The sequence below is a fragment of the Sorghum bicolor genome, chromosome 10, assembly GCF_000003195.3.
Source record: "Sorghum bicolor cultivar BTx623 chromosome 10, Sorghum_bicolor_NCBIv3, whole genome shotgun sequence".
Classification (NCBI taxonomy): Eukaryota; Viridiplantae; Streptophyta; class Magnoliopsida; order Poales; family Poaceae; genus Sorghum; species Sorghum bicolor.
Genome location: NC_012879.2, coordinates 4,043,836 through 4,057,003, shown reverse-complemented (window position 1 = coordinate 4,057,003; position 13,168 = coordinate 4,043,836). Strand labels below are relative to the sequence as shown.

General features: G+C 43.8%; 2 protein-coding genes across 3 annotated transcripts; one reads left to right on the top strand and one right to left on the bottom strand.

Annotated features, from left to right (window-relative positions):
- Positions 3,079-3,675, top strand: LOC8076145. The gene has a single exon (XM_002437848.2). It carries the CDS (start codon positions 3,079-3,081, stop codon positions 3,673-3,675), a length of 597 nt encoding a protein of 198 aa, XP_002437893.2.
- On the bottom strand, positions 6,186-9,635 carry LOC8076144 (transcription factor bHLH78). 2 transcript variants are annotated; one of them, XM_002436503.2, is made up of 7 exons: positions 9,014-9,620; positions 8,825-8,890; positions 8,625-8,690; positions 7,429-7,740; positions 7,249-7,318; positions 7,035-7,156; positions 6,186-6,494 (listed from the first exon to the last, which is right to left on the bottom strand). In XM_002436503.2, the coding sequence occupies exons 1-6, from the start codon at positions 9,362-9,364 to the stop codon at positions 7,074-7,076; spliced, it is 948 nt and encodes a 315-aa protein (XP_002436548.2). In that variant the 5' UTR covers positions 9,365-9,620; the 3' UTR covers positions 6,186-6,494; positions 7,035-7,073. The 2 variants fall into 2 exon arrangements, 1 of the variants encoding a protein (XP_002436548.2); XR_002448893.1 differs by lacking the exon at positions 6,186-6,494 and having other exon boundaries at positions 7,138-7,156; positions 7,249-7,350; positions 9,014-9,635.

Genomic DNA, 13,168 nt, shown 5'->3' with positions numbered 1-13,168 from the left:
AATTATGTATCTAAAAATATCAAATAGTCTTTTTAATTTAGAATGGAGGGAGAATATAATAATGGATGTGCCTAATATGCATGCAAACTTAAAGCATCCCCAACTGTTTGGCAAATAGGCTTTGCATTCATGTATTTCCAAAAAATTCTAAAAAACACATATCTAACGGTTTGGCAATTGGGCTTTGCAAGTTTGTTCACTTGGCAAATAGAGGGGAAGGACTCCCACATATGCCCCTTCGTGCTTGGCATCGCGTCCTTGCGCGAAATCCGTCGTCCCCGCGCGTGGTCGTGCGACTACTTCCTCCTCCCACTACTAGATTTTTTTTGCCAAATAATTAATGCCAAACCATTGAAGATTGCTTCTTTTCTTCTTTGTCATATTTATTTAGGACTTGGCAAACTCCATTTGTCAAACGAACTATGCAACACGGTTGAGGATGCTCTTAGGAGTTATATAACTTGAGCTATTTTGATGAAGATTTGTAGCGGGCATTTTTAGTCCTGTCTGAGGTTTAATTTTGTTCCTAAACTTTTAAAAAGTTGTTTTATTCCGCAAACTAACTTTAGAATCTAACTTTAGAATCAGGTTTATCTTAGAACTATCAAACTAATTGTTTTAGTCCTTAAACTTTGCACTTTGGACCCAATTTCATTTATAACTACAAAGTGCAGCTCAATGTCATCCATTCCATGAACTATAAAATGCAGAAGCGCATAGTTCGTTGATGAAATTGAATCATCAAGTTTGAGGACCGAAATGACTACTTTGATAGTTCTAGAATGAAATGAAGCTCAAAAGTAAAAGTTTGAAGTCTGAAACAACAATTTTGAAAGTTCAAGGACGAAATTATGCCTCATATGATAGTTAATTAAGGGGCCAAATTACTATTTTGCTAAGATTATCGATCACTTTAGGTTATTTCTATAAAAAATATATTTGGGTAATTTTGATACAGACTTAGAGGGTAACTTAGACTATTTTGGTCATGAAGAAGGTTGATTTATTTATGGGATTGCTTTACACTTACTTTCATAACAACAGAAGTGATAAATAATCTTGTAGAAAATATATTACTCTATTCTAAATTGCAAGATGCTTTGGTTTTTCTAGACATAGCTTTTGCTATGTATTTATATAAATTATATAACTAACATCGCTTTAACATTCAGTGCTCCACTAAAGTTTTCTCTCACTTTTCAATCACCACATGAACAAAACATTGTTTCATCAACTAGGGATTCACCAAGAACAACACAAAGTTTCCGTTATAAAAAAACACAGAGTTTCTAATTGATCAACTAGATAGTTGAAAAAGGTGAAAATCGTCCAAGCAAAGTTTGGGTTCCTTACCAACAAACAGAGGCGAGGGCTCCGGTGAGCCTGTCGAGAGTTCCATCATGCTTCATACAATGGGAGATGAGAGGAGCATCGGTGAGGCATTAATGCGGCTTCAACATTCACCACGAGGTCACTATGGATCGATGTATCAGATTATGTGTGTGACTGTCTATCCATGACCTAAAGAGGGCCTAGGGGGGAGAAGATTTGGCCTATGGAGCTACCAGAAATGGGTGAAAATTTTGCATTTTGGCTCTTTTTTATATTAAAAAAACAACCTACAAATAGATCTTCAGGGAAACCTTTTCTAGAAATGGACCCAAATCTTGGCATCGTAAAGAAGCACACGAGATATGATGATCAATGTACAGCAACTTGGGTAACCATAAGTTTTTCTTTTGGCTCTTACTAAGAGACAGACTAAATACCAGGCACATGTTAAGAAGGAAGCATATGCATCTTGACGATTATACATGTGCCCTCTGCAACACCAACCTTGAAGAAACAAGTTATCATCCTTTTTTCTAGTGCCCGTTTAGCAAGGAATGTTGGGACAACATAGCCATACACTAGAAACTCTCTCTGCCACCGCTAGATATGATAATCACTGCCATAAGGGAGTTTGGAAGTTTCATTTTTAGAGAAATCCTCATAACTGCGTGCTGGATGATATGGAGAACCAGAAATGCTGCCATCTTCGACAATGCGCAACCTCTTGTCGCTACATGGAATCTTCAGTTCAAAGAGGAATTTGGCTTGGTTTGCACCAAAGCTAAACAAGAGAAAAGCCTCCTACTTAGACTTTGGAGAGACAACCTCATGTAATTATGTTCCTTTTTTGTTTTTTGCTTTATTTCTCTTTTGGCCCTGGAGGCCCTGTAATTTGTACAGCTCTCATTCTTTCATTTAATAGAAAAACAGAAAAAAAATATATAGGTAGGGGGTCTCCCCAGCCGATTTCCTCAAAAAATGTCAGTCTACAATGAACTATGCCACGTGGGATCCAATGTGGCTACCGGGCAAGCATGCATCAAGACATTGGCATTGGGTCCTTTAATGCCGAGCCCTAGACCTCGACGTCGAGGTCTCAGCACTTAAACTCGTGTCAACCCTCTTCTTCCTCCCTCGTCCTTTTTTTCTTCCCCCATGGTTGTGCCTTGTGTTCTATCTCTCCCCTCACTCTCCATGAACCTAGGCTCTAAATCGGACCCTAGGAGAGCTAGCCTCACTTCCCCCACGGTTTTATAATACGTTTATTTGAGATATAAATATTACTAATATTGTTTATAAATCTAGTCAGTTTTTTAATATAAAAAATAACTACCATAAAAACTTAGATCATCACACATAAAAGGCATGGAGGAGGGAGGAGTAGTTCTTGTTGAGTTTGCAGCAGCAGGCGTATTCGCCAGCTGGACTGGATTGGTCATTGGTTGGAGGCGTATTCACCAGCAGGCGTATCTGGGCCCAGCGGTGGTCCTACATGTCAGTGGAAGGAGGCCGAGAGCAACCGACCCGAGTCCAGGGCTCTAGAAGACCAGAAGCCTGAAGTTGAAATACCCCGCCTCCGCCCTTGGATTGGAACGCCCAAACGTAACCGTTCCAACGAACACCTGCTCTGCTCTCGCCATCTCCCTCCCCTTCCCCTCCACGAAACAGCCCGCCGATCATCTGCTCGCCGCACCGCCGCAGCCGCCACCACAACAACCCCACCACCGGTGCCCTTCCGCCGCGGTGATGGACCTCTTCCCCGACGGGGGCTTCGTGCGGCTGCGCAACCGCGCGCGCGACAAGTACGTCCACGCCGACGAGGACGCGAGCGGGGTCTCCCTGCGCCCGCTCGGCGCGGTACCCTTCCGAAACGTGGTGTGGAAGGTGAAGGTATGGCCCGTGGAAGGTGTCAACTACCTCCTCCTCGAGGGCGCCGCCTACGGTCGGCACCTCGCGGCCCCGAACGAGGACGATCATGCGCCGTCCGGCCACCGCGGCGTCCGCGCCGTCCAGCTCGACTTCAATTCGCTGGACCAGAAGGGTTCCTTCGTGTGGTTGGCCGTAAGGGTGGAAGCCGGCCAGAACTACGTCCGGTTGCACAACAAGGACCAGCGCTACCTCCGCGCCCAGCGGACTGTCCGCGCCAACGGCAGGCACCGCTACTGGAACAACCTCGTCACCGTCGATGTCAGGAACGACGACGAGACCACGATGATGCAGTGGAGGGTCGAGGCCATCCCTTCGACCCCGGAGCTGCTGCCCCTCCCGCCTCCACCTCCACCTCCGGTGAGTTCGCCATCATTTCTCCTTTCAACTCCTCTGCTCCTTGCGTCCATCCCGTGAACGGGTTACTCGGAACACCTTCCCAGCGTGGATGTTTCTTCTTCCGGTCGATTTTCGCAATAACTGCCACTGAAACGTTAAACTCTTCACTTCGTCTGAAAGAAGATTAAACCTGTTAATTCTTGCTATAACAAGTTTACTATGATCAGTCTCTCAAAAGTTATTGATCCTAGTTAGCAATAGTTTACGGTTTCTTCTATTCATGCGCCTCTGCATTTGGTGTTCTTTAGGATGCAGTTCTTGATCACAATAGTGTTTAGCTTCCACATACAAAAATTGTTGTCTGTGATTGTGCAATCCTTGTGTTTATTCTTGCCAACGTCTGAACATAATGGAACTCTTCAGTCTTCACTTCTTCCGAAAGAAGGCTGAACCTGTTAATTCTTTCCGAAGAGGCGAAGACATTTGGTTTCACGGTGATCAGTCCCTCAAAAGTTATTGATACTAGTTAGCGCTAGTTACAGTTTCTTGTATTCTTGCACCTCTGCATTTGGTGTTCTTTAGGATGCACTTATTGATCACATTATTACCTTCCCATTTCATACCATATACAGAAATTGTGGTCTGTTCTAGATTGTGGTGACTTTAAAGAACAGATTCCTTCGTTGCTGTTCTTTATGAAATGTGGTCTGTTCTTTATGTATCACATTAATCATGTCGATTTTTGTTTGAACTGTGGTCTATTCTTTATGAATTGCTCTGTCATAAACTCATGATGTGCAGAGTCTTAGTTGAAAGTAACTGTTGGAGTTCTTTGTCATGATGTGTGCTTGAGGGATTTGAGTGATTTTGTCTTGATCATTTCTTATCGGATCACAATGGTATTTTTTTCTAACATTTCTGAGAAAACCGTAGAGCATTTATCTCTGAACATTTCTTTCTTAGTACAATGTGTATCAGACTTGTTATTGATCGTATTTACCTTCCCTTTTCCTACCACATATATACATTGTTCCATATATTCTAGATTGTGGTTACTTGGATCATGGTATGGTATGTGTAAAGCCTTAGTTGAGGTCACTGTTGGAGTTCTTTGCCAATGATATGTACTTTATTAATTTGAGCTATTTGGTCTTGATCATTTCTTGTGGGATGACAATGGTATATTTCTCTGATTCTCTGAGAAATTCGTAAAGAATTTTATCTCTAAAGATGTTTGTTTCTCAGTGCAAGGAGGGTTCATGCTGTGCTTGCCAGCGTGAGGGTTCCGCCACCCTCTGCCGTCGTTGCGCTGAGGGTATTAAAGAAAATCTTCTAGCTGTTGCCAAGAGCATAATGGATTTAGAGTGCGCTCAGAAGCACTATTACTGTCTGGAATGCCAAGAAATTTTCACCGGAAGCCATGCAAATCATCGAGACAATAGCATATTATTGGGTCATTACAACAAAAAATGTGTGGCTTGGCTTACTGGCGAGGAGTCCTGGAGAGCAATCTTTGAAGGAATTGAAACACACTGCCGTGCTCTTCGCCCCTATCAACTGTATAAGTCTGGTGATGGTGACCCCCGCTGCACTATGTGCCTTGACAGCGTCTCGGATGACCTTCTTTACGGATCACTGTTGACATTCTGCAGCCTCAAGTGTTATGTATGTCTTGTTACTTTTTTTTTATCACTTCTACGACAATCAATCGTATAATACTGAGTAATATATAACGATTTGCAGGTGGCTGGAGGCGAGGGCAAGGAAACAGCTTTAGAGAAGGCGATTGTCGCGACTGACTTCTCCTGTGGCCCGATGGGATTCTGTCTCACATGCGCGACAGCCGTCAGCCGCTATGGAGCCAAGATACACACCACCCATGATTGGCTTCGCGTCCGAACAAACTCTGCTGGTCTGAGGCCCCGGATGCTAATAGGAGATGGTCACCCAAAGGAACAATCTTGGGCGATGATCAGGAAGGAGGTATGTCCTCGTCACCTCGTGTCTTCGTTAGATGTGGCGTGCCTGTGCTATGCTGGCGTGCTGCTGACCTGCTGCTGTGCTGTGCACGCCGCTTTGCAATTTGCATGCAGGGGCCAGCCGGCAACGAACTTCTCATCCAAGACGACGACTCCTCGCGATGCAAGCAGTGCAACAAGCGTTTGGCGAGTGCGGGTGACAGTTGTAGCCTACAATGCTCACTGGACGCCACCGGCAGGGACAGGGAGCCCCGATTCTTACCTAGATCTCTACAGCTTGGTGTCACCAGTGCCGGTACCGCTGCTGAAGATCTTGGAGATCAAGTGGAGGAGGCGGCTGCGCGAACCAGTAAGCGGGCTTCTAAACCAAACAGGCACTAACCCATGTAACGGGTGGGTGCGCGTGCGTGTGCATCCTGTAAAAGGAGAGTGTCGAGAGGAAGGCAACTCCAGTTTGATCTTGTAACAGAAACCCGGCCAGCGGCGGCTTGTGGCTTGTTGCCGTTGCCGGCGACCGATGTTCTAAGATACTACTCCACTGGGGAGTGGGGACAGTTGCCTGTGCGCAGCTTGGCTTATGCTGCTAATTGTCGAGTGTTGACAAGCACATTACAGTCTCAATCACCTGGTAGCTTTCCATATTATTATACCATGAAACGTGCAAGTGCAACGGCACATGGTTTTGTACTATTAATACTGCCATGCTAATTTTCAAAGAAAAAGGAAAGGTGAAGCTTTCAGGTTGCTTCATCAAAAAATTAAGTCACTACCTCTTCCAAAAAAAAAAAGAGTCACTATTGCAGTAACAGAGGCAAATAAAGGGGAAGCCTGCGTGTCAGCTGGGTTACTGAACTGTGTCGTCCTGCCTTCGGTCCTCACTTCAGTTTCATCAGTCGCCATTTCCTAAGCTGTCCAAGACTAAAAAACAAAAGAAACGTTAGCATACAGCAACTGAACAGCAGAACCACAAAAAAAATTGGCATTTTAGGTAAGGAAGTAAGCGAGCTACTACATACTTTATTATTCTTGTAATCTAACCTGCCCATTGTAGCAGACAGATCATTAGAAATAACACTATAGAATGTATGCAAACTTCTACATTATGGAACCACCACATTTAGCCCACCTATCTGATGGAATATGCAATTTATGATATGTGTCGAAGCCATCGAAGAATTGAACTTTATAACTGCAAATTATAATGAACTCTTGTCGATTTTAATCTAAATATCACATTAATTTCACCATCAAACTTGCTTTTAAAAATAAATCGATGACTCAGGCTTGAAATATCACTAGTTTTCATATTTTTAACAAAACAAGGCCAATAGTCTAACTTCTTAGTTCAGAAAGGTCAAGTTATCAGAGTAACTTTATACAACGACCACCAATTTTAAACCTGACCATGGTAGGGTTCACATGTCGCTTCAGTCTTCAGGCATGAAATGAGAAGTTTACCTAAACTTGTCCTGCATTTTTTGGCACCATATCTTGTAGTCACTCTTTGCTATGTGAGCAACCATCGAAATGATCAGCATTTACAATGGATGATTCTTGCCTAATGGGGTTCATATCAATTCCTATAAGGGGTCAAAGGGAAATGTCAGCAAAATGTCAAGGATGAGAAGAGAAAAGTGTGGTGTGCGATGAATGGAAGTAAATTGTCACAAACCTGGCAGACTAACTCTTTCTTGAGTTGAAGTTAACTGGTGCTTTGCCACTACCTCGCCCGGAAGCATCATCTTGCAAAGAAAAATCTAAGTTAGGGAAGTTCCTGTGAAACAACAAAGCGATATTTAAGGTGGTGAGGCTTTGGATCAAGATTTTGATCTACTCCCAATAAAATGATTACCTCAGAAGATTCAGGCATTCGAAATGTTCGAAGGTGGGACTGCGATGATTCCAAGTGAAATGGAGCTTCTTGAATGGTTTTGTCTACATTTGGTAACACAAAAGACAGTGGTTGGTTTCGTGGAGGATTTAATGGGTCAAATGCCTGGTGAACTCCTGAACTTTGGTTTACTGGTGGCATCACTGCCCCAGAGCTTGACGCTGTGATGTTGCCCCCACCAAGTGCAGCAAACATTTGTGATGCTTGTGCAGGCTCAATTGCGCCAGACAAATATGGAGGGTTCAAGTAAACACCATTTCTCATAGACAGCATCTATAACAAAATAATAGGTAAAAGTCACACTTTATAGTTGCAGTTCAGCAACTAACACTGCTCATTAAAATATAACTTAGAATAGTATGTAACTGACACGTGTGCAGTGTGCTATGAAAATGCATTCACTGAACATAGCAATATCTGGTTCCAAACTAGGCCCTCACTGTCACAAACAGCCTAGCATTTTCTGTGAAGGCAGGCAGTATTTTTTTGGTTAACACTAACCACATTCACAGTCAGACTATCACTAGCCACTACATTGCGATTCCAGAACTTCTTATGTGTCTTCATTATTTAGCACCTTAGGCTACTGCAAACCATCTTTGCCACCACCTTTCCTGTTCATGTATCGTAGCATATAAGGGTTTGCACATAACAATGCAGTTCTACCAGTTCACTAGCCATATCATTTATCTTGAGGTCATACAGATTGATGAGATTATGTTTTAAACAAAGTATACATCTTGAAAAGTACTTAGTGCCCAAATTGCCATCCAACATATAAACTGGGAGACAGGGACGTGCTTTTACTTAACAAAACAACATGCAAGCTTGGCATTGATCAATAGTTTAGCTACAGTGGGGTAACAGTCCGAACCTAAACTGTAAACAGATGAAAATGGAAGGTATCGGCAAATTAATGAAGCTCTCTCTATCTCTTCAAAAATAATTAAACGAAGCAGAAGCACCCATCACACATAATGCAAGCAGCCCCTGCTGGTTGTAATAAAATGACTGGCATCAAGAGTCATGCAAGTCTGTCGTCACGGATTTGATGAAGAATCAATAAGGCCGGGTACTCTCTATTGTACGAATTCTATGTCAATGTTTTGTACCAGAAAGATGCATCGACACCATGTGGACGTGTCCTATTTGCTCACCTGCACTTGGAGCTGCAGTTGCTTCAGATACTCAATGGCCTCGTCAAGCATGGATGCCTTGTCGGTCTGCACTCCCAAAAAACATCACAGCAGAAACAGATTACGGTCAAGTCCAGCACTAACAACTGAACAACCTTTGCGAGCGAGCGAGAGACTCAGATATAGAGAGAGAGAGAGAGCTCTTGTCAGTTTCCACTGACCTTGTTGGAATTGGGTATCAGGCTCTGCAGCGCCTTCATCTTCTCGTTGATCTTGCTCCTCCTCCTCTGCGCCCAAAAGCCAACAAAACCAAGACGCGATCTTTAGCACTCGCACTGAGAAGAAAGCAGAGCACGTCGAGAAAAGAAAAAAAAAAACTCTGAGATTTCAAGAAATGGCAGCGGCACCACCTTCTCGGAGAGGTTGTGCACCTCGGCAGCGCGGCTCCGCTTGCTGCCGGACCCACCGCCACCGCGCGTCCGCTCCGGCGGCGCCTCGGGCTCCGACCCGCCCGCGTCGCTGTCCCCGAGCCCGCCGGCGTCCTCCCCGTAGTCCACCTGGTGGCCGTGGCCCAGCGCCGCCGGGTACGCCGCCAACCCGCCGAACATCTGGCGCCGCACCGCCTCGTCGTCCTCCTCCTCCTCCAGCTGCTGCCGCCGCCGCTGGTCGTGGTGCTGCAGGAGCGCCATCGCCTCCCGCCCGTGGCCCTGCACGCCCCCGCGGCCCCCGCCGAAGCCACCGAGCCCCTGCTGCTCGTTCATCTCGTCCGCGCCTCCTCACCACACAGCCTCGCGGGAGGCGACAGAGCTCCCGGCCGGCTCCGTTGGGACTTTGGGAGAGGAGGCGAAGGGGGGGGAGAGAGAGAGAGAAGGCGAGGTGAGTTTGGGCTGTAGGCGCGGCCGCTTGCTTCTTTTTAGTGCTTGCGCCCATGCCGTGCTGCTGCCGCTGAGCGGAGCCGAGCTCGGTGGGTGGCCGGTTGCTTGCCCGCGCCCGCGCACCTCCGCCCGCTTTGGGCTTGTTTTTTCCTGGACTTTTTACGGGGTTTTGGCCGCTTTTCCCCGGGCGCGGCCGTGCGGCAGGCAGAGGATTCCGTCCCCGGCTCCGCGGTGTCAGCTAGCCAGCCAGCGCCTTGCTCCTCTGGGTCCGTGCAGAGCGGGTGTGCATTTATGTTGCCTTTCACTTGTGTGTGGGTTTGGATTTCTCAGATCAGTGATCAACGCCGTGGGTTTCTGCGTCTTGGGTCTTTGTGGTGTAGCGTGTTGTTGCTTTCGTTTAGGGCTGTTTCTTCTTTGTTTTATATTTTTACCAGCATTGTATTTGTACCTAAAAAAATCTTACTTATATCATATTAGTAAATATGCACAGATGTTTATAAAAACTTTCAAATTCAATAAAAATATTAACTGGATTCCCAATATGTTCTTTAAGTACAGAAATAGGGTAATGAATTATTATTTATTGAATCTATAAAATGAAAGAAATTTACAGAATTATATGAATGAGTGGCACCAGTGTAGTGGAGTTAATGTCGCTTGTTCACCGACGCAAAGAAAAATAGAATTGGGGGACTGTCGCGATGCTCTACATTGTGATTCCATATATTTTTTTCATAGCTCTGAAAAAACCCATGATCAGGCGGTGTTGTAATGCTCCTAAATTATAATTTATTCCAATTTTCTTATTAAGATAGAGTTTCTCAAGTTTGAATAAAAGTAAAGAGAGAATTACAAAGGTTTATACATCAAATAGGTATAATATAAAAATACAATTAACAAATAATCCATGGTACTTATTTGTATCATAAATATTATTATTTTATTATATAAATTTGGTCAAAGTTGAGATGCTTCAACTCTCTAAGAAAGTTGAAATAACTTCTAATTTGGAATGGAGGAAGTACAAAATATGACTTCAATGATATAAGATTGTACATGTACAAACAACATGATGGATTATGACTTTATTAATAATATAAGATTGTATGTAAATTGGCAGATATAAAATAATGTAACAAAAAGCAAAATCTGCAAATTTAAAATAACATGACTTGAACAAAGAGCAAAATCATAACTTTCTAAGTGCCAAAATTTATAAATCCTACATCCTCCACATGATGGAAGGCTAAGATAAGACGACATTTGGATCGAACAAGTATTGTAGAGGGAGAGCCTTTTTAAAGAAAAGCTCGCTCTTTTATTGTGTGACAATGAATCATATATACTAACAAAAATAAATAAATAATTTCCATGTATACATAGCTAGAAAACATGTCAAAAGATATCTCTCTCATTCCCGGACTATCTCTTGTGAAGTTGGTCTAGCTTTTTTTTTAACATGTGGCGTGTTTAGTCGGGCGAATTATGTAATCCTCGCCAAGTTTTCCCTCTACTAGATAAGATTTTTTTAACATGCAAACCTTCACAGTCTAAGAGTGATTAATGATACAATCTATTGCTAATTATATGCTTATTTGCAATTTGTTGGCAATCTACTTATATAATTGTTGACGACATAGGCCCTGTTTGGATCCAGGGGCTAGAGTTAGTTTGGGCTAGTTTACGCTCAACTAGCCCAAAAGTAACCAAACAGGAGGGTTAGAGTTAGTTTTTTGCAACTAGCCCACCCAAAAAAACTATCCCTCCAAAGAGATGATTATTTGGGCTAGTTCTGCTTGGACCCATATTAATTCCTTTTTTCTCCAACTCAGGCCACACGATATCGAGCTTATCCTCTTCCCTAGCGATTGATCCGCCGTACCGATCTGCCGCCATACCGATCCGTCATATTTATTTTCATTCTAACCCTTGCATCCAAACACATCTTCAGCTAGAGCTAGTTTAAAGCTAGTCCTGAGCTAGAAACTAACTCTAACCTCCAGCCGAGCCAGAGTATCCAAACACGGCCATACTTCATCACATATGATCCACTTTCTTCTCTAACAAAGTTTCCTGGCTCGCATGTACGAGTTTGTTGTAATCTTATAACTAGAGGCAAAGCTATGTATATAGCAGGAGGTGCACACACACCCACGCAAGAGAGAGAGAAATTATAATCAAATTTTTAACACGACAAAAAATATACCCTTTATTATACTAATAACTCTATACTTAGAACATCTCCAACAACTTGGTAAAATTCACTTGTCAAATCTTGAGTTATAGCAAGTTGCTAATTTGTTTAGCAAAAGAAAAAAGGATGTGTCTCCAATAAGTTGCTATTCTCACTTGGTAAAAATAGAAGATGATAGATGGGACCCGCTCACTTGGTAAAAGAATATGTGTCTCCAACAAGTTGCGCTCGGGATAGCAACTTGGGATAGCAACTTGACAAATCTCGGCAGTAGAAACCTCTGGATAGCAACTTGGTAAATTTAGCAAGTTGAGATAAGGAGTTGTTGGAGGAGGATTTTTATGCTTTTAGCAAATTTGGTAGGATAACATGTTGAAATACCAAGTCGTTGGAGATACTCTTATATCCTTAAATAAAAAAGAGCAAACATGTGAGAACTGCACTTACCCGTACTAGGCACCAATTAGTCGAGTCGACTGCAGTCCACCACACCGCGGCACCGCCTCTAATTTTCAAATCTATCAGGCTGACGTTGTTGGCCCAGCCCCCGCAGTCCGTGGAGGACTCGGCGCAACAATCCCATAAACCACCGACTTCCCAGTGACCCAGCAATCCCCTCATCCCCTCTTCGCTTCGCTACACGCGCTCACGCTCCCCCTTCCCGTGTGGCCGTGTCGTCTTCCCGTCGATCGGCGGAGAGGCTTTAAGCGAGCCGCTAGGGTTTAGCAGCTTCCACTTTTGAGCGAGGGGTTTATCTGCGAGGAGGCGGCAGCAACTTGAGCTAGGGTTTCCCTCCGATCCCGTTCCCTTCCCCTACCGGCAAGGCGATGGCCGGACGAGCCGGCGGTCGACGACTAGTGCTTTCGCCCATGCATACAGCATACATTACACTGACACAAGGAAATTAGAGGAAGTTATCAAAAAAAAAAAGAAATTAGAGGAAGACCGGTATGCAGCTATGCATACAGCATCTGTTTGTCTCATGCTTGTTGAATTTCTCTATTTATATCTCCCTCATGCTCCAAACACGGCAAATCTCGCCAACAGAGCCTGGCGGTTGCTCACATAAACACAACCAGCTCCAGTTGGAGTTTATTACCACGTTACATCACGGATCAGGAAGAAATGTGGATAGTTCTGCTTCAACAAAGCCGCAATGGCAACCTTCACAGGATGCATATATGGCATATGCGCATACTAATAATATTCTCAGAAGAATATTGGTACCAGAAATGCACCTCACAGCAAACTCTGCCCAGGATCTCATATCAGCAATCATAGGTCCCGTAAGGCTTGAGCGAGATTCCTTGATATCCTTTCATGAATTGGTTCCTGAATTATACAAAAACATTGATTGCAAGTACTTGTTTGTTTATCTGCTAAACTAGAAGCATACACAAAGCCTTCTGCATACCTGTGTTTCCAGGATCTCGAATTTTGTCTTTGTGATTGTTTCAAACAGAAAAATGTACCTGGAGTGGACATTCAAGCAAATT

Excerpts from the sequence above, each read along its gene's own strand:
- LOC8076145 (XM_002437848.2), top strand. The coding sequence starts at position 3,079 with ATGGACCTCTTCCCCGACGGGGGCTTCGTGCGGCTGCGCAACCGCGCG.
- LOC8076144 (XM_002436503.2), bottom strand. The coding sequence starts at position 9,364 with ATGAACGAGCAGCAGGGGCTCGGTGGCTTCGGCGGGGGCCGCGGGGGC. Across the intron at positions 8,691-8,824 it reads TGATACCCAATTCCAACAAG|ACCGACAAGGCATCCATGCT; the intron begins GTCAGTGGAAAC and ends TTGGGAGTGCAG. Across the intron at positions 7,319-7,428 it reads GAATGCCTGAATCTTCTGAG|ATGATGCTTCCGGGCGAGGT; the intron begins GTAATCATTTTA and ends TTTCTTTGCAAG.